General features: G+C 40.0%; 1 protein-coding gene and 1 long non-coding RNA gene across 5 annotated transcripts; both read right to left on the bottom strand.

Moving 5' to 3' along the window:
- Window positions 1-5,730: 5,730 nt before the first annotated feature.
- Window positions 5,731-13,815, bottom strand: LOC145421358 (uncharacterized). Of its 3 annotated transcripts, XR_013902689.1 has the most exons (4): window positions 13,118-13,815; window positions 10,579-12,819; window positions 8,506-8,661; window positions 5,731-8,085 (listed from the first exon to the last, which is right to left on the bottom strand). XR_013902689.1 is itself a non-coding variant. In XM_080291593.1 (3 exons), exons 1-3 carry the CDS (start codon window positions 8,915-8,917, stop codon window positions 7,852-7,854), a joined length of 513 nt encoding a protein of 170 aa, XP_080147719.1. In that variant the 5' UTR covers window positions 8,918-9,252; the 3' UTR covers window positions 5,731-7,851. The 3 variants fall into 3 exon arrangements, 1 of the variants encoding a protein (XP_080147719.1); XR_013902690.1 differs by lacking the exons at window positions 10,579-12,819; window positions 13,118-13,815 and adding an exon at window positions 9,692-10,429; XM_080291593.1 differs by lacking the exons at window positions 10,579-12,819; window positions 13,118-13,815 and adding an exon at window positions 8,795-9,252.
- A 1,813-nt stretch (window positions 13,816-15,628) lies between these two features.
- Window positions 15,629-17,898, bottom strand: LOC145421359 (uncharacterized). Of its 2 annotated transcripts, XR_013902692.1 has the most exons (3): window positions 17,810-17,898; window positions 17,204-17,308; window positions 15,629-16,869 (listed from the first exon to the last, which is right to left on the bottom strand). It is a non-coding gene; the product is annotated as an uncharacterized LOC145421359 (long non-coding RNA). The 2 variants fall into 2 exon arrangements; XR_013902691.1 differs by having other exon boundaries at window positions 15,629-17,308.
- Between the last annotated feature and the right edge of the window lie 1,736 nt (window positions 17,899-19,634).

Genomic DNA, 19,634 nt, shown 5'->3' with positions numbered 1-19,634 from the left:
TTGTCTGCATTTGTTATACTACTCTCCACACCATCTGCCAGAGCAGACTGTGCCATGGCCTCATGACATCATTAAAATGTAAAAAGTGGCATACAATTTTAAGTCCAAACTTTTAACACAAGTTGAAATGGAGACTCATAGCTGCAGCTGAGGGTAAATAACAGTCACCTTCATTCCATTTCCAGAGTGTGCTCTGGCACAATCATATGCATTGGTTGCTAAAGAAAACAAGAAATAAGAGCCACCCCTGATCACTAGGTAACATAGATCAGATTATCATCATCATCATCATCGTTTATTTGTATAGCACTTTACGAACACACCAGGCAGACCAAAGTGCTGAACAACACAGATCAAAACAACAACCAAATTAAAAATACCATAAAATCATTACATACAATAAAATAAATAAGAAGGTGTCAGTTTCCTACAGAGTTAAAAGCCAGGGAATAAAAATAGGTTTTCAATCTGGACTTAAAGACCTGCACTGTCTAATTTGGAGGGGAAGGTTATTCCAGAGCATCGGAGCCGCAATTGAAAAGGCACGGTCTCCTCTGCATTTCAGCCGCGACTTAGGGACCGACAGCAGCAACTGCTCAGCTGAACGGAGCGAGTGAGGAGGAACATGTGGCTTCAGCAAATCAGATAAATAGACAGGAGCCAGACCATTTAAAGATTTAAAAACCAATAAAAGGACTTTAAAAAGGACTTCACTAAAATCTTCAACCTTTCCTTGTCATCAAACACCGTCCCGCCCTGCCTCAAAACCTCCACCATCATCCCCATCGCCAAGAAGACAGCTGTGGCCAGCCCAAATGACTACAGGCCTGTTGCACTTACGCCTGTAGTGATGAAGTGCTTTGAGAGACTGGTCTGTCAGCACATCAGGGCCGGTCTGCCTCCCACTCTGGACCCCCACCAATTTGCCTACAGGACAAATCGTTCCACCGAGGACGCTATCACCATAGCGCTCCACACTGCGCTGAGTCACCTGGAGCACCGAGGAAGCTATGTGAGAATGCTCTTTCTGGACTTCAGCTCAGCATTCAATCATATCATCCCGGAGATCCTGGTCCAGAAACTGTCTCACCTGGGACTCTCCACCCCCATCTGCCTCTGGATCAAGGACTTCCTGACAAATAGACCACAGTCTGTCAGACTCGGCCCCCACCGGTCCAGCACCATCACACTCAGCACCGGGTCTCCACAAGGATGTGTTTTGAGTCCCCTCCTGTTTACGCTCTACACATCCGACTGCTCCCCTACCCATCTCTCAAACACCATCATAAAGTTCGCAGATGACACCACAGTGGTTGGACTCATCTCAAGGGGGGATGAGTCGGACTACAGAGATGAGGTCAACAGACTGACTGAGTGGTGTTCAGTTAACAACCTCCAACTGAACACCACGAAAACTAAAGAACTTATCTTGGACTTCAGGAAGGGCAGAGCAGACCCGGCCCCACTTTACATTCACGGGAGCTGTGTGGAGAGGGTACACTCCATGAGGTTTCTGGGCGTGCAGATATCTGATGACCTCTCCTGGACTGCAAATACTACAGCGGTGGTTAAAAAGGCCCAGCAGCGTCTCCACTTTCTGAGAGTGCTCAGGAGGAACAACCTGGAGGAGAGGCTGCTGGTGACATTTTACAGAGCCACCATAGAGAGCATCCTAACGTACGGCATAACAACATGGTATGCAGGGTGCTCAGCTGCAGACAGGAAAGTACTGCAGAGGGTCATCAACACAGCCCAGAAGATCACTGGCTGCTCTCTGCCCAGCCTGGAGGTCACTGCAAACTCTCGGTACCTCAGCAGAGCTGGCAATATCATCAAGGACCACTCTCACCCCAGCAACCAACTGTTTGAACTATTACCGTCAGGCCGACGGTACAGGTCACATAAAACCAGGACAAACAGATTCAGGGATAGCTTCTTTCCCAGAGCTATCACCGTAGTAAATAAGCACAAAAACAATTGAACCTATTCCATACCGTCACTGTCATTATATTATGCTGCTATTCATACTGTCATCATATTAATGCTGCTATCCTGTATATATTGTACATACTATTGTTTGAGTACTTACGATCGTTTTTTTTTTTTTGTACTTTTTATATTTTACATTTATATTTATTATTGAAACTTGCACCAAGGGAGTGGCACTCCAATTTCGTTGTACTCTGTACAATGACAATAAAGGCTATTCTATTCTATTCTATTCTATTCTATTCTAAAACGAATCCTAAATTCAATGGGAAGCCAATGCAAGGAAGCCAGAACCGGAGTGATGTGATCGAATTTCCTACTACCAGTTAAAAATCGCGCCGCCGCATTTTGCACTAACTGCAGGCGTGACAAGGTGCCCGACCCGACCCCTATTAAAAGGGAATTACAATAGTCCAGACGTGAGGTGATAAAAGCATGAATAAGAGTTTCCAAATTGGGTTTGGAAAGGAAAAGCTTAACCTTCGACAGGCGTCTGAGGTGATAAAAAGCTGATTTCACCACCCCATTTACATGACCTTCAAAAGTAAGCGCAGAATCAAGTTTAACACCATGATTAGTGATTGAACTTTTCAGATGAGAGGTCAAATCACCAAAATCAACATCTGGAGAATCAGTAGAACGATGCGGGCCATATAAAATTTGCTTCAGTTTTGCGACCATTAAAATTCAAAAAATGATTTGCCATCCATAATTTAATATCGCTAAGACAGTCAAGCAGTGATTGACCTGGGGAGGTATCCAAATGACTAAAAGGTAAGTAAAGCTGACAGTCATCGGCATACAAATGAAATGACACTCCGTGTTTACGAAAAATCGCACCAAGGGGGAGTATATACAGCGAGAAAAATAATGGCCCAAGGCTAGATTCCTGGGGCACACCCCAAAGCAGAGGGGCCACAGAGGAAGCGGCCAGCTCCAGCTTGACACAAAAACTCCTTTTGGAAAGATATGATTTTATCCATGACAATGCCAGATCAGAAATTCCCACACAGTGATGTAAGCGGGAGATCAGCAGGTCGTGGTCCACTGTGTCAAATGCAGCTGTCATATTCAATAACACAAGCACAGCATATTTACCACGATCAGTAGCAACAAGGTTGTCATTCATAACTTTAACAAGAGCTGTCTCCGTACTGTGAAAGGGCTTAAAACCAGATTTCAGACAATTGCGAGTCGCTCAAATAATCCAACAGTTGGGTATGTACAATCCTCTCCAAGATCTTGCTTAAAAAGGGAAGTTTGGAGATAGGTCTAAAATTTGACATAGTAGAACTATCAAGGCCAGGTTTCTTAAGTAAGGGGTGTATGACTGCATGTTTAAACGCACTAGGAACTTGACCGGTTAACAGACTAGTATTGATAATTTTCAGGATATAAGGTCCAATGATGGGAAATACTTTTTGGAGAAAACGGGGAGTAACAACATCATTCGGGGAGCCACAGGGCTTAGCATGTAGCACCAACTCCTCTAAGTCACGCAGAGAAATCAGTGCAAAAGCAGGGAATAGGCTTGAGCAAGGAGCATGCATGGCCGGATCGACAATAGGTGGAATCAGAGGCCTCAGGCTAGCCTCAGAGGACGGCAAAAGGTTGTAACCCTCCAAGTTAAGTACAGAATTAATCGTATTGTATAAAACACAAGGGTTGTGAGAGTTGGCCGAAATAAGTTGGGAAAAGTAGGAGTGTTTATCGGCCTTAACTGCCCTCTGATAAGTTTTCCAACTAATCTTTAGGGCTTCCAGGGTGTTACATCCCCCAGGAGGATGTCTCTTCTCCCTATTAACCCTTTGTTTTGTCCAGGCTCCACCTCCTCTGTCCTGATTGGATGTTGCGCAGAGTCCGGCTAATTGGTAATCAGCAGAGCACTACTTAAGGCCTGTGGAGCTGTGCTTCTGTGCCCTCTGGCCATTTTGGTTGCCATACTTGTGCAGGCTTGCATGCCTTTGTATTTTGTGTGAGCATTGTTGTTTCATGTTCAGACTGCTTGTAGGGGAGAGCTGCCTTTTGTTTTGACACCCTGTTTTCTCCTGTTTATGTGTTGTTAGGTAGGTTATGGTTATAGGTTGTATATTTTGTTTCTTTGGAGTTAGGTAAGTTTCTTTTATTTCTACGTCAGGGATGTTTTGTTTGTTATGTTGGCCTTGGCTCTCCCTGACGTTACACCTCGGTCTGAACCCCATCACCAGTGTTAAATAAACCTTTTAAAATTACCATCTTGGCTCCTCCTTCTCTATCCACATTTATGTTCGTCCCTTCAACCCCCTAGACTAGCCAGGGGACGTAACACAGGGAGACATGCAATCTGTCTTTTTTCCACTGTCTTTCACATTTCCTACATTGTCTTCTAATAGCTCGGGTACGCTCTGTTAACCAAGGACTAGTCTTAGATTTACATTTTCTTAGTCTCAAAGGGGCAACAACATCAAGCACAGATTTACAAGCAAAGTGAAAATACAAAAGTAGGTCATCTGCAGTGGGCAACTCAGGGGCATAAGACATAAATTTGTCAAACAGTATAGAAAACCGTTTATCAGAATCCGAGCCAAAGGCACGATAACATCGAGCAGGTGCAGCCTGATTTGCAAAAGCGTTAGAAAGAGCAATATCAAATAAGATAGGCATATGATCAGAAAATACTTCATCTTCAACCCGTACATTGCAAACAGATAAACCATGAGATAAAACTAAGTCCAGTGTGTGACCACGTTCTTGAGTGGCACCACTAACAAATTGGACAAAATTAAAAGAGTTCACTAAGTCCAGAAAGTCCTTGGCCAGGGGCTTCCCCCCTTCTGATAAGAACACCTTGTTATATTTCAGCGGGCGATAAACAATCGCACATAACAACGAAGGCAAGTGGCCCAGTTTACATAAACAGAGTTCAAAACTGGTGTAGCGAGACGAAGGGAAAAGCTGCTTCAAGTCCAAGTGAGCCTTAAAAACAACAGCAAGCCCTCCTCCGCGACCAGAAGCTCTCGGAACATTAAAAAAGGTACAGTCAGCGGGTACTAGTTCAATGAAAGCGCTTAACTCACTGGGAGAAATCCAGGTTTCAGTCAGGAAGAGTAAATCCAGAACACGAGATGGAAAAAAATCCTTCAATATGAAGGTCTTGTTGGCCACCGACCTGGTATTTATTAGACCCAGCCTGAGAGGGACTGGGTCCAAAACTTCCGAGGTATTAGCAACCAGATCCACCGGTCGAAGATTTTTCTTGTCAACTCCGCGCCAGCGCATATGCCGTAGAGGAGAGAGTTTTGCTGGACCATTTTCGAAAGACCCAACAACAGCGGCGGATGCAGCGGAGCTCATGGGGAAAATGAGAAATCCAGGTTTTCAGCTTCACAAGACGACCTCCACGGTTACCCCGTCTCCTGCGTCGCTTCCGCAGATCCGGTGACGGTGGTAGGGAACGCCAGTACGGTGGTATTGGTTCCAGTTAGGGAGGAAAAAATCCTTGGCTGTCATATTCAGGCCGGTCAGACATCCGGATGGATAAACCTATTTCCAATAATGTCTGGCGATCATAGGAAAAAGTACAACACACATGTAACACAAAGTTAACTAAAAACAATAAAACAAAACAAATAAAGGAGAGCGATAGACGGCGTGCCGAACACACAGGCGCCATCTTGAAATTAACCTCAGTTGGTCTTAAAAAAATTAGAGAGAGAGAAATGCAGAAAGAAAAGCACAAACGGAAATAAATGAACATATAACTAAAAGAAATTGTGCTTCTTTATTTTATTTCCAAAGCATGCTTTGTTATTATTACAAGGATTCATTTTTATCACCTACTCAGTATTAAATAAATCCCATGCATTTGGATACATGTAAATGTATATATTATATCTATAAAAAAATAATGTTCAATGTTCTGGACAAAATTGACATAATTGTCCATCATGTCAACAAACAAAGAAGTCTTACATACTTGTCCCAAGTCAGCTTCAACAAGACTCTATTGCCTTTTTTTTATGGACTTCCGTTTAACAGTGATTTGTTAACACAATGTAAATCTCCAAAAAGCTATTGAGTCTTGTTGAAGCATCATATGTTCTTTTGTTTATTTTTGTTTTATTTGGGACTTTAATGAAAATTCAATTCAATTCAATTCAATTTTATTTATATAGCGCCAAATCACAACAAAAGTCGCCTCAAGGCGCTTCATAGATACAGAGAAAAACCCAACAATCATATGACCCCCTATGAGCAAGCACTTTGGCGACAGTGGGAAGGAAAAACTCCCTTTTAACAGGAAGAAACCTCCGGCAGAACCAGGCTCAGGGAGGGGCGGCCATCTGCTGCGACCGGTTGGGGTGAGAGAAGGAAGACAGGATAAAGACATGCTGTGGAAGAGAGACAGAGGTTAATAACAGATATGATTCAATGCAGAGAGGTCTATTAATACATAGTGAGTGAGAAAGGTGACTGGAAAGGAAAAACTCAATGCATCATGGGAATCCCCCGGCAGCCTACATCTATTGCAGCATAACAAAGGGAGGATTCAGGGTCACCTGGTCCAGCCCTAACTATATGCTTTAGAAAAAAGGAAAGTTTTAAGCCTAATCTTAAAAGTAGAGATAGTGTCTGTCTCCCGAATCCAAACTGGAAGCTGGTTCCACAGAAGAGGGGCCTGAAAACTGAAGGCTCTCCCTCCCATTCTACTTTTAAATACTCTAGGAACAACAAGTACACTGAAAAAAATAATCAGTGGTATAAACGTAAAAAAATTATTGTAATCGGTTGCACGAAATTAAGTTATGTTTGGTTAACCTTAGTTTTTTATGTTATACCTGCACACATTTTTCTGGTAACACAAACATGACTTTTTTATGTTGTTGTTATGTTTTTCATTCCAGTCAAATATTTATAGAAACCACTTGTTTATCAGACATGAACTTTTTGTGTTAATTGTATCGGACTACTATGTGTTATATTGACAAGATTATTTTATGGTAAGCTTATTTTATTTTATAACAAATTTCTAATATATAATATATAATATAATATAGTATATAATTGAGTGTTCAATAAATAAAACTAAATTAAGGCTGATCCTATTGTATGTACTGTACACTTTCTCTTCAATCAAAGAAATAAGCAAAACATTTTTGAACAATGACCTGTATTTTTGAAAATACTACACAGTTGTAACAATGGACTTTCAATTCAGGCTTCCAAAATATACATGAGTCATATTTGTACAATGCATCTCTTGAAAAACATTCCACAACATTCCTCAAAGTTATCTGCTGTAACCTGAATTCAACATTGTGGGGCCTTATGACATCGCTCTTATGTAAAAAATAGTTTTTTAAATGTAAGAGCCATAAGGTAATATGGCAACAGGGGTGTAATTATTAAAATGACACAAAGAAGAGACTTAAAATAACATTATAACCCACAGGCACACAACCAAGAGACCTAAACTGATTAGTATTGGCTTGCTTCTATCACTAAACATCACAATAACTAATACTAGACGATGCAATCTGTTTGTAGTGGTGCACCTTGGGAAAAAAATTGCAAACTGGTGAAATTGGTGCAAGGCACCATTTCCATTGAGAAAAATGGACATTCAAAGTTTGAATTTTTTTTTAAAAGAGTCATGGCTTGAAAAGTGAAAACTGCAGTAATAAGGGCCCCAAGTTGAAAAGTGCCAGAAAAATAAGTTTCACTATGTCCTGCAACTTTACCAGTGCTGGCTTAAAAGAAAGGATGGTACATATTTGAAGAGGTAAACATGTTGTTCCCACATCATAACTGGAAAACTGTTCAATCGTACAAAACCTGGGCCTTCTTTGAAAGGCTGTTCCTTTTGAGCTCCATAACCAGTTTCTATAATACCTCGAAGGTATACTTTTCCAGTGGGTAGGTGAGGTTCAAAGTGTACATTAGTCCAAACAGCATTGCAGCTGCTAGGGTATAGTTATCCAAATCCTGCCAGACTCTCTGGCCTTCAAGGACTATCCCGATGTCCTCAGGGCTGCCATTGGCATCTCTTGACTTTATGATGTAAATTCCCATGGTTGTTTCCTTATTAGATCGTTGGATAATGGCTTCATCTGTGGCCTAGAAAATGCAGAATTCCAAAATTTAATTAAACAGAACACTGGTCAAAGAACATTATACCAAATCTTATTTTAATCTGTGTCACTATTCCAAAAAATGTTAACATTAACACATTAGGTGAACAAAAATGGATTCATTACAGCATGTGATTTGAGTCCTCAGAATGCTTAAAAAGGTAATGCATGAAGTGAAATCTCCATGCAAAGAAGCAGAATACTGTCAGAGCACAGAGAGGTGTTCAACTATCAACTCCACACATAGAAAAATGCAGGTAAAAGAAAAAGAAAAAAAACGCACCCATGGTAAATTGTGAAAATCCCTGGTGATTTTCAACATACTCCTGGCATAGAGTGACAAGCAGCATTTTGTTAAAATTATTATTTTCCCTAAAGTGTATACACAAATTAATTTTTTTCTTACCTGGGCCGTGGGCTCCAGAATGTTCTGAAGTCTTCTTCCTATTTGTCCTCCTCGCCTTTTGAAGACCTTTATTAGTTTGTCAGATAGCACATCTATCTGCGAGAGTAATCTGGACTGCAGTGGCATGGTGGTAATGCGCTTAAACTCTGCATTTATCTAAAAAGAGAAGTTGTCACATAAAAATGCTGTCAAAAAATCAAATCTCACAAGGTTACATCCACACAAAGTTATATTACTATTTATTAGCTATGGGTCCCATGTTGCTGAGCAGTTCCATAGTTGCCCTTACTTCCAAACCACCCAAAGCCTGTTTGCAACCACAGCAGTTGCCTCCTTCTGGCCATTTTGCAGTTCTGCCAAATGACCCAGAAACTACATCTAATATTGTCATATACACATCAAGGTCTTTCATTAATACTTAGTTAAATTAGTTAATTTGACCTTTCCAGAAAATTTACCTTACAGAATGTGAGATAACATATGCAAATCTTCACTAGTAAATAAAATAATGTTATTAAAACCTTAACAGTAACACCTCTACATAACAGCGCTAGAGAATTGTTCTGAAGCAACACCAATCTGCCCTTCAGCAGCGATAAGCACCATATATCGATACAGAAAAAATAAATTTAACATATTTATATTGTCATTATTTTTATCTCTTTAAGCCCTCCTCTCAGTCTCTCTATAAATCAGTTAAAATAATTTGTTGGGTTTTTGTGTGTCTTTAACATGTTATCAGTACATTACATTCACTGTCCCAGAACATGAAATAAAGCCCCACGTCATGCACTTCCTCTCCTAATGAGTACTGCATAGGTGTCATGCCCTAAATAAACCGACTTTAGTGAAGACACCCCCCCCCCCAACACAGCCCACCCCATGGCAAACTAGCTTATTTAACTGTATAACTAAAACATTTTAGGTACAACCAGTTAACTAAATGGACACGAGTTTGTTAGTCTGTATTCACTGAGAAAAAACAAGCGGATGTGACTGGGCACACACTGAAAAAAAGCTAATGCACATAATATTGTCTCGCAGCTTAAGCTAGCATTATCGTTAGTTAACTTAAGGAATGACTTGTTTTTTCCATTATGTTGCTCAACAGCAATTCATGAGAAAAACTTCCCCATCTAATGGATGTTCTCTTCGTTTCCTCTCAAACATGTAGTTTTCAGTTTACCTTGACAAAGTAAAGCTCAGCACCAAACGTAAACGAAGCGAAGACAAAAAATGGCGGACCGCCACAGTGAATTTTCCCTCGCAAAACACACCCTGGGGGGTGGAGTTTCAACAGAAAACATAACTATTTTCTGTTATTTTGATATGACTGGTTTTAAAAGACTGAACATCCTTCTAAAACAAGTGAAAGGCGTGAGACTTAATTATGTTTAGACCAAAAATATAAATGATTCATGTTGGATATATTTACTGTATTTTTACTAATTTAACAACCTCATCATTGCATTAGTCGCTTTATGCTATAGCATTACGCTTACATTAGCTTGAAGCTCAAGGTCGTCATTTTATTTAATTTCTTTTTCTGGGCTTACAAACAGGACACACAACATTTAGATAACCGTTAGACAGAATCTTGGGTCTGTGTTGAGTCTTCCAGCTGCTGACTACAGAAGCTAGATTGACCTTTCAGCATGTTTATAGCGGCTGTGGCTATGTGCTGGTAATGTTACCGTGTGTGAGCAGTCACATTGGCAGCAGACATGTTTCAACAAACTAGTCATATCCCAGCCCTACATTAGCTTGTTTAATGGTTAAGACACTGCAGGTACCACCACTTACTACAGACACCGATGCAAGTTTGTAATAGTCTGTTAATTTAGACTGAAAGAATATAGAAACAATATTAACTCACATTATATATGTTAATTACTAATTTGCTTATCGCATAATTTCGGTTACCATTAGCTAACTGGAGCCTAACATTGGCCTCTCATGGTTTTCGATAAACAGCCCACATACCTGTAAAATAACAACACCCAGTAAAAGTCCACATATATAAAGGGTCTACACTCTTTCTCACTGGTGTGTTAGCTTTAAAATCTTATTTACCTTCAAGTGTAAAACTCCAGATGGTAGTAGATTTTCCAAAGCGAGAGACAAAAATGGCGGACAGCGCAGCCGATTTTTCCTTTCCAGGGGGCGGAGCTTGAGGATAAAACACGACTAACTTGTTTCTTTTCAACATGATTTGTTCTAAAAGAATCAATATTCTTAAAGAATATGTGAAAATTAAAAGACAAAAATATGTTTAGATGTGAAATTTAAATTAGTCATGCTGGATATATGAAGTAATTCTATGCAGATTCAACAACCACCCTATTGCATTTTTTTCAGTGTAGGCCTGCAGAGCGAGAGCGGAGCGCTCTAATAGGGTGATATGGTACTACAAGGTCATTAAGATAAGATGGGGCCTGATTATTTAAGACCTTGTATGTGAGGAGCAGGATTTTGAATTCAATTCTGGATTTAACAGGAAGCCAATGAAGGGAAGCCAAAACAGGAGAAATATGCTCTCTCTTTCTAGTCCCTGTCAGGACTCTTGCTGCAGCATTTTGGATTAGCTGAAGGCTTTTCAGTGAGTTTTTTGGACATCCTGATAATAATGAATTACAGTAGTCCAGCCTGGAAGTAATAAATGCATGAACTAGTTTTTCCGCGTCACTCTGAGACAGGATATTTCTAATTTTAGAGATGTTGCGCAAATGGAAGAAAGCAGTCTTACATATTTGTTTAATATGTGCGTTGAAGGACATGTCCTGGTCAAAAATGACTCCAAGGTTCCTCACCGCGTTACTGGAGGCCAAGGTAATGCCATCCAGAGTAAGAATCTGATTAGATACCATATTTCTAAGATTTTCAGGGCCGAGTACAATAACCTCAGTTTTATCTGAATTAAGAAGCAGAAAGTTAGCGGCCATCCAGGTCTTTATGTCTTTAAGACATTCCTGCAGTTTAACTAATTGGTGTGTGTTATCTGGCTTCATGGACAGATAGAGCTGGGTGTCATCTGCATAGCAGTGAAAATGTATGCTATGTCTTCTAATGATACTGCCTAAGGGAAGCATGTATAATGTAAACAGAATTGGTCCTAGCACTGAACCCTGTGGAACTCCATAATTAACCTCAGTGTGTGAAGAGGACTCTCCATTTACATGCACAAACTGGAGTCTATTAGATAGATATGATACAAACCACTGCAGCGCAGTACTTGTAATAAAAGTAAAGAGAAGGAGTCCAAGCAGCAGATGGATCATTCCCAGTCTGATAGAACAAGCATCACTTTTGGTGGTAGAGGCAGTGGTTGCAGTTGATGTAGCAGTTATAGCTGTAATGGCGGCGGAGGTTGTAGTTGGGGTAGTGGTTGTAATCGTAGTTGGGGTAGTGGTTGTAGTTGTAGTTGGGACGGTGGTTGTAGTTGTGGCGGTGGTTGTAGTTGTGGTGGTGGTTGTAGTTGCGGGGGTGGTAGTAGTTGCGGGGGTGGTTGTAGTTGTTGTTAGGGTGGTGGTTGAAGTTGCGGCGGTGGTTGTGGTTGTAGTTGGGATGGTGGTTGTAGTTGCGGCGGTGGTTGTTGTTGGGGCAGTGGTGGTGGTTGTAGTTGGGGCAGTGGTGGTGGTTGTAGTTGGGGCATTGGTGGTTGTTGTGGTCGCGGCAGTGGTTGTAGTTGTGGCGGTGGTTGTAGCTGGGACAGTGGTTGTGGTTGTTGTTGGGGTGGTGGTTGTAGATGCAGCGGTGGTTGTGGTTGTAGTTGCAGCGGTGGTTGTAGTTGTGGGCATGGTTGTGGTTGATGTAGCAGTTGTAGCATTTGTAGCTGTAATGGCGGCGGTGGTTGTAGTTGGGGGAGTGGTTGTGGGTGTAGTTTTACTGGTTGTAGTTGGGGGGATTGTTGTAGTGGTGGTTGTAGTTGTGGCAGTGGTTGTAGATGTTGTTGGGGTGGTGGTTGCAGTTCCGGCGGTGGTTGTGGTTGTAGTTGCTGCGGTGGTTGTAGTTGTGGCAGTGGTTGTAGTTGTAGTTGTGGCGGTGGTTGTAGTTGTAGTTGGGGTGGTGGTTGTAGTTGTGGCAGTGGTTGTAGTTGTAGTTGTGATGGTGGTTGTAGTTGGGGTGGTGGTTGTAGTTGTAGTTGGGGGGATGGTTGTAGTTGGGCGGCAGTTGTAGTTGGTGCTGCAGAACAGGCAACACCTGATACTGTACCAATGCTCTGCATGAAAGGTAGAGAACCCAGGCTTGAAGCAGCTGCACACAGGTTTGCAGATGCGCAGCCGTAACCTGGATACGTGCTGGTGCTGCTTTTGACTGCAGATGAAAAAGAAGAATTTCAGGAAATGTTTTAAATTGGCTACTTTCCAGGAAGCTTAATATATTTCATGCAAAAAACAACTTAACAGCTTTTTAAAACATTTATGTGTTTGTCTGACTTCCAGGCTTGAAATTTAAAATCTTATTACAGTAACTTTCACACCCAAGGATAACATTTAGTATAAATTAGGGTAAAAGTTTCCGCTCTTTTTATATGTCAGATGTATTACAAAAGAATTTGAAATCATCTTTGATAGAAAACCGATGACACAACTGATACAACATAAAGACTCACTGATTGATTGGAAGCATTGGTTCTCCACTCCCTGACACTGTAATGTGGAGGAGCACTGACCAGTGGAAGGGTCACAAAAGTTGCATACTCCACCATTATTTGACTGAGAAGCAGGATCTGAAACAGAAAAGAAGATGATTTCATTTCAGAACAGAGACCCTTAGAACATCAGATTATTGTCTTTATCTCTTTATATTATTCTTTTGTCTTCAATGAGCAACATAGTATTTAACTTACTTGGCAGAGTTGCTGAGTTGCAGTTATCTGTGTTGCAGCATTGAGCAGAAGCAAGAGCACTTTGAAAACCCAGGTCGACTGAAAATGTCTGAGAAGTTACGGCTGGACATACGGAGGAAGATGCACATGCCTTGTAGATTTGTGTTGTCGTAGTTCCAGATAAAGTAGCTACAAAGGCAAAGTTATGGGCAGAAATCTGTGCCATCAGAAACTGAATTTGAATAAGTTAAATTTGAATTTGAATTGCTCCAATTGAATCTGAATTGTAACTTGAATAAATGCTTTTGAAAACTGAATTTGAATTAGTCTAATTTGAAATTGAATTTATGGTTTGAAAATGATCATCACTAAATTGAAATTGAATTTTATATTTTGAAAATGAATTGATTTGCTTTGAAACTGCATTTTATCCTTTAAAAATTCAGCTCTCGAATAATTTCAGTTTCACTTCTCACCATTCAGTTTCAGGTCTACAATTCAATTTCAGGTCCAAAATTCAGTTTTTTGGAACTTACATCCGGTTCCGGTTCAAGCGCAGATTAATAGAACTACGTTTTACTAGCGGACCGAAAGTGTTACTGACGGGAATCTACAGCGTCTTGAGCTGAATTAAGACTTCAGAAGTCATTTGTCATGTCGAATGACCAGCGGATAAACTCTCAGGTTGGTAATAAATGTATTACATGTATAAAAACAAGCGTCGTGTTAACAAATGATAGCCGTAAGGTAACTTTTATGCTTATTGTAGCTGTTATGTCACGAGTTGCTCTGAGGATCCACTCGCAGGACTCCGGAGTTGTGTTTTAACAGAGACGGTTTATTTACAAGATCTTCACCAAGTGTATTTACAGACAGTGCGAGGACAGTGCTATATACAAGATGTGAGAGGCAGGGTTCCAGGGCTCCAGGGAAAACAAGGGAATCACACACGCGCTCACGCCAACCTCTCTCCGCTAGTGACCAGTCACCCCTTACACACTCCACACGGGGAAACACGGGGACGGGTCCGGGGAATCTAGAACAGAGAGACACACGTTAACTTTCTGAGACGGAAGTGTGGGAAACTAGGGCTCGACGTGTACTGACTAGAGTCTTCACAACAATCCAGCGTTGAACAGCTGATCTCCTCCTTCTAATATACCAGCTGGTCTGATGAGGCCCAGGTGTGCATGATCCAGGAAGGCGTGGACCGAGGGCGTGAACCCGCCATGAGTTCCGCCCCGGCAAAACAGGGGAGAGGGAGAGAGAGAGAGAGAGGAAAAAGAGAAGAGAAGGGGGGCTAGGAGTGGAGAGACGCTGATCAGCGCCTTGCCGATCCCGCAGGTCGTGACATGTTAGCTAAAAACGCTAATTTAGCGTAGTTTGCCCTGAATTCAGCTTTGACAAACAAATATGATCGACTGTTTTTAGTAGAATTCCAAAGTTGTCATCTTGTACCCTCTCAGAGTACCCCCTCTGTATGCTTGCAGAGACCCCTACAGTAGGGAAACATGCAAAACAGTGTCCAAACCTTTGTATTTTAGCTTTATTTATGTCTTTCACAGCATCCCAACTCTTTAGCTAACTTAATAACTTTAGCTAAAGCGAATCGTTAGTCTAATTCATTAGTGCAGCATTACTGGATCACCTCTGTTTGAAGTGATATAATATGATATACAACTATCACTGAAACAGCAAACTTTGTAAATAAGCAAACAACACTTCTCATTCTCTAAACGTTTGGCCACAGCTGTAGATTACACTATCAGTGCTTGTTCACTCTTGACAATAATTACATTTCAAAATTTACTTTGTGCATTTACAGGTAAACAATATCTAATATTTTATCTAAATGACTGCTTTGTCTTTGAAAAGGGTGAAGAGCCTGAGGCCGGTGACAGTCCAGTTCTACTCTAAGTACAGCCTTACAGTGGCTCACAGGACAAGGCCACATTCCTGTCCTGCCAGAAGAGAAGAGAAACTTCAGAGTCTTCATGCAGTTCAACCACACCTGTCATATTCCATATGACAGGGGTCTCAAACTCCAGTTCTCAAGGGTCAAAGTGCCATGCAACTTTTCCATGCCCTCGAGGACTGGAGTTTGAGACCCCTGCCGTATAGTGTTCATGCAGTTTTCTACCCCACAGTTACAGCATGTCTGACTGCCTGTTCAGCATATGCAAAAATATATGATGACTTTAAGCATGTAATGACTAAGGCCTTCCATTATGGTGTTTGTCATCACATGTCACAGACATCTGGATGATCATTTGGAATAAACTAAAAACTAAAAACTTGTTACTTCATCTTTTATCTTTATTATTATCATTGTTCTTATTTTACATTTTTCATTGTTAGGCATTAGGTTTATTTGTAGTAGTCCTTTCCAACTTCTTTCCCTCTTCCATGTTACTGTGTCAGCTTGTCAGCATCTATTTGGGTTTGGAAGTGGAACAGAAAGTAAGGAAATCCAAAGTGCCATTAAAACCAGGAGAGGTTCTTATATTTCAGAAGAAGGGATTAATTCAAAAGAAATGACCTCAATGCCATATTTTATTTAGGAACCCTAGAGAGCACTTTGCAAAATAACACATTCTTATAATTTCACCCTCAGATGAGCCAAGCTACAACTGTCAGGGAAGGTGATGTAGGTACAGAGCATATGAGAGTGGTTAAGTTAATGTCTCTTGTCTAGATGAAGGCACAAGAGGGATCAATGGCAAGGCGTAGAGATTCAGTATCTTCAGTGGACACTCCATTTCTGGCACAAAACACCTGTAAAAGATGGTCGATTTAGGAGGTGACCCGACAACTTCAGCCTGTCAAACATAGTAATGGAGCAGTATGCTTTTAAAAAAAAAATCTAATTAAGCATGCACTCAGTACCCTAAGAATTATTATGGTAGTTAAACACAGTGATAGTTGTATATCATATTATATCACTTCAAACAGAGGTGATCCAGTAATGCTGCACTAATGAATTAGACTAACTATTCACTTTAGCTAAAGTTATTAAGTTAGCTAAAGAGTTGGGATGCTGTGAAAGACATAAATAAAGCTAAAATACAAAGGTTTGGACACTGTTTTGCATGTTTCCCTACTGTAGGGGTCTCTGCAAGCATACAGAGGGGGTAATCTGAGAGGGTACAAGATGACAACTTTGGAATTCTACTAAAAACAGTCGATCATATTTGTTTGTCAAAGCTGAATTCAGGGCAAACTACGCTAAATTAGCGTTTTTAGCTAACAGCTACAATAAGCATAAAAGTTACCTTACGGCTATCATTTGTTAACACGACGCTTGTTTTTATACATGTAATACATTTATTACCAACCTGAGAGTTTATCCGCTGGTCATTCGACATGACGAATGACTTCTGAAGTCTTAATTCAGCTCAAGACGCTTTAGATTCCCGTCAGTAACACTTTCGGTCCGCTAGTAAAACGTAGTTCTATTAATCTGCGCTTGAACCGGAACCGGATGTAAGTTCCAAAAAACTGAATTTTGGAACTGAAATTGAATTGTAGAACTGAAACTGAATGGTGAGAAGTGAAACTGAAATTATTCGAGAGCTGAATTTTTAAAGGATAAAATGCAGTTTCAAAGCAAATCAATTCATTTTCAAAATATAAAATTCAATTTCAATTTAGACTAATTCAAATTCAGTTTTCAAAAGCATTTATTCAAGTTACAATTCAGATTCAATCGGAGCAATTCAAATTCAAATTTAACTTATTCAAATTCAGTTTCTGATGGCACAGATTTCTGCCCATACAAAGTGCAGCTGGTTAATGTTGATGGAACACAAATAGCTTCACATTGGATGTAATTTAGTGAAAATATGAAATATGATATGAAGAAAACATTACCTTGAATGGTAGCTGTAACACACATTGGTTCCGATGAGGAACATGTATTTGCTACTGTGGTTGAACACGTCAAATCTGTTCAGATTTGACACAGAAGGGCTCCAGCTGCAATCAGGAGAGAAATACAGAAATGATGATCACAATTTAAATATATAGCAAATATGAGATGTTTTGAAAGTTCATATTGGGTTACAGCAGGTTACAGTCGAGTCAATACTACTCACTAACTTTGGAAAAAAAATACAATGTTAGATTTAAAAAAAGATTTAACCTCCTAAGACATGCATTTTTAATTTCTCTTTGATATTTGGGCATATTGGGGCCCGGTGAATGTAAAAACAAAGAATTACCAGATTTTTTTTTAACCATATTTTTGTTTTTAAGAAAAATAAGAGCCACATATGAGGATATTCGTTTAAAATTTTAAAAGAACAGTAGCAGTATAATGTCCTCGTAAGTGGATATCAGGCCCATGTAGAGCAAAATTGAGTATTTTAGTCTAAATAACCCAAAATGTGATGTCCACATATGTGGACGCCAGGTCCTAGGAGGTTACAGCTTTAAATTAGACTCCCTTCTACCTGCAGGTGAAATGAGTGTAGTTACCTGTGGTGGAGAGTGCCCAGAGATGAAACAGAGAAAACAGCAGCTTCATTGTGATGAACAGGTCAGTTCTGCAGATTAGTTTGCCTGGGCTGTGATACTGAAGCTGAGGAGCAGCACTGCACTTTATATACTGAACAGGTGACATCAGGTTTGGGTGTGTTTACATTTTTACAGCATGATCATTCATACATTCAACTCTTCTTTCGTCAAATCACTATGTCAGAGCACCTTACCACACCTGTTTTCTTCAAATCAACAAGTATCCAGGCATCAAAACAAACAAAGTAAGTTGTTTTTTAATTTTTTAACCTTTTAATAAATGAGAATGACCTCGTGCCTAGCATCATTAAACTGTCATCTTTCATTTTTATTGTGAAACCATGATTGAATTTTTGTTGATACAATTTAATTTGTTTATAACAGTTGACACTTTCAAATAAAATCAGGATCAAATGCAAGGGCGATTCTAGGATCAGAGCTTTGGGGATGCTGAGCACCCAGAGAGCTGTCCAGCCAAGCAAGATAAACTACTTGTCACGATGAGACTTCTTCCCTGTCTCTGTCAGTCCCTGCATCCTTAAATGTCTCCAGTTGCCCCGAGTTCTCTCTGACTGTCTCCTTGGTGCATTTAAACCCCTGTTCCCGTCCTCGTCGTCTGTTGTCTTCGTCTCCGTTATCAGTCATCATAATTTTACCATCTCTGTGCTCGTCTGCAAATTTCTTCATTAAATCATAAGAATCTTAAATTCATCAAGTCTCTATGTGCCTGGGTCCTCGTCACAAAACACGACATCACTGTTTTGTACATTTTAACACAATTTAATCCCCACATTTGTGAAAGAAAAGCAAAACACTTTTTTTTTTTAAAAGTTTGTAACAAAACCATCAAATCTGATAAAGGTTATTTAAATGCTGCAAAAGGCTACTACTGCAAAAGAAGAATTGATTGGAATAAAAAAATACATATCCTAACCTTAATTACTGGGGGAGAATAATGCATGGTGCTCATAGTGAGTAAACAGTAAAACTGACTGCATTTTTTTGAACAGAGATTCACTTTTATTGTGTATGTACAATATAATACAGATACATAAAAAATACACTCCAAAAATAGAAGAGTCCTGATGATGTACAAATGTACAAAATATTAATTAAAAAAATTATAAAAAATTGAGGCAACTTTGCCTAGGGTACAATGTATACTATGTAAAAAAGCTACTACTACTGCAGCTATTACTATGGCTCTATGGCAGATTTTTTATTTTAGTTTAACCTCCGTCGCCTCACCTTGAGGCAAATCACTTTTGGTGGTCAAATCTCTCAAGCAGTTTAACAGTTTCTGTTTTGCCTGTCACTAGTCCCTGTCTGTTTTCTTACCTGGTTCTTCCTGACCTTGTACTTTCTCCTCACGTTCCTCTCTTTCCTCTCTCCTTCTTTGGACTGACAATCATACACAAATAGATTGTATTCAATTAGATGAAAAAAAATTACATTAATATGCAAAAAATACTATTAAGATCACTAATAAAAAAGTTCTCTCTTAGTGTACTTTCAACTAAAAGGCAAATTTTCAAATCACTTGTACATATGACAAAATAAGCAGCTTCTCTCATTCCATTTCAAACAGGACAGTGGTAACAACACTACGCTACAATAAGTTTTAGATTTCAAATAGGCTGTATAAATCTCAATGGAAGCAACAGGACGGTCAAATGTAGCTGATTTTACTACAGAGTAAGACGGATTGTAGGGTAGCAAATATCGTCGGAAAACACGTTTTCAACACTGCAGGTTACCTGGATGTAATGTTTTTCAGCTAAAAAGA

The sequence above is a fragment of the Astatotilapia calliptera genome, chromosome 17, assembly GCF_964374335.1.
Source record: "Astatotilapia calliptera chromosome 17, fAstCal68.1, whole genome shotgun sequence".
In the NCBI taxonomy this organism is placed as follows: domain Eukaryota; kingdom Metazoa; phylum Chordata; class Actinopteri; order Cichliformes; family Cichlidae; genus Astatotilapia; species Astatotilapia calliptera.
Note: the sequence above shows the minus strand (reverse complement) of the source record. Positions and strands in the feature narration are given on the sequence as shown.

What these genes read in the sequence shown, in the direction of transcription:
- LOC145421358 (XM_080291593.1), bottom strand. Translation starts at nt 8,917, where the DNA reads ATGAAAGACCTTGATGTGTATATGACAATATTAGATGTAGTTTCTGGG. An exon ending in AGGCTTTGGGTGGTTTGGAA is followed by an intron (nt 8,662 to 8,794) that starts GTAAGGGCAACT and finishes TTCTCTTTTTAG; the next exon opens with ATAAATGCAGAGTTTAAGCG. An exon ending in TTCTGGAGCCCACGGCCCAG is followed by an intron (nt 8,086 to 8,505) that starts GTAAGAAAAAAA and finishes TGCATTTTCTAG; the next exon opens with GCCACAGATGAAGCCATTAT.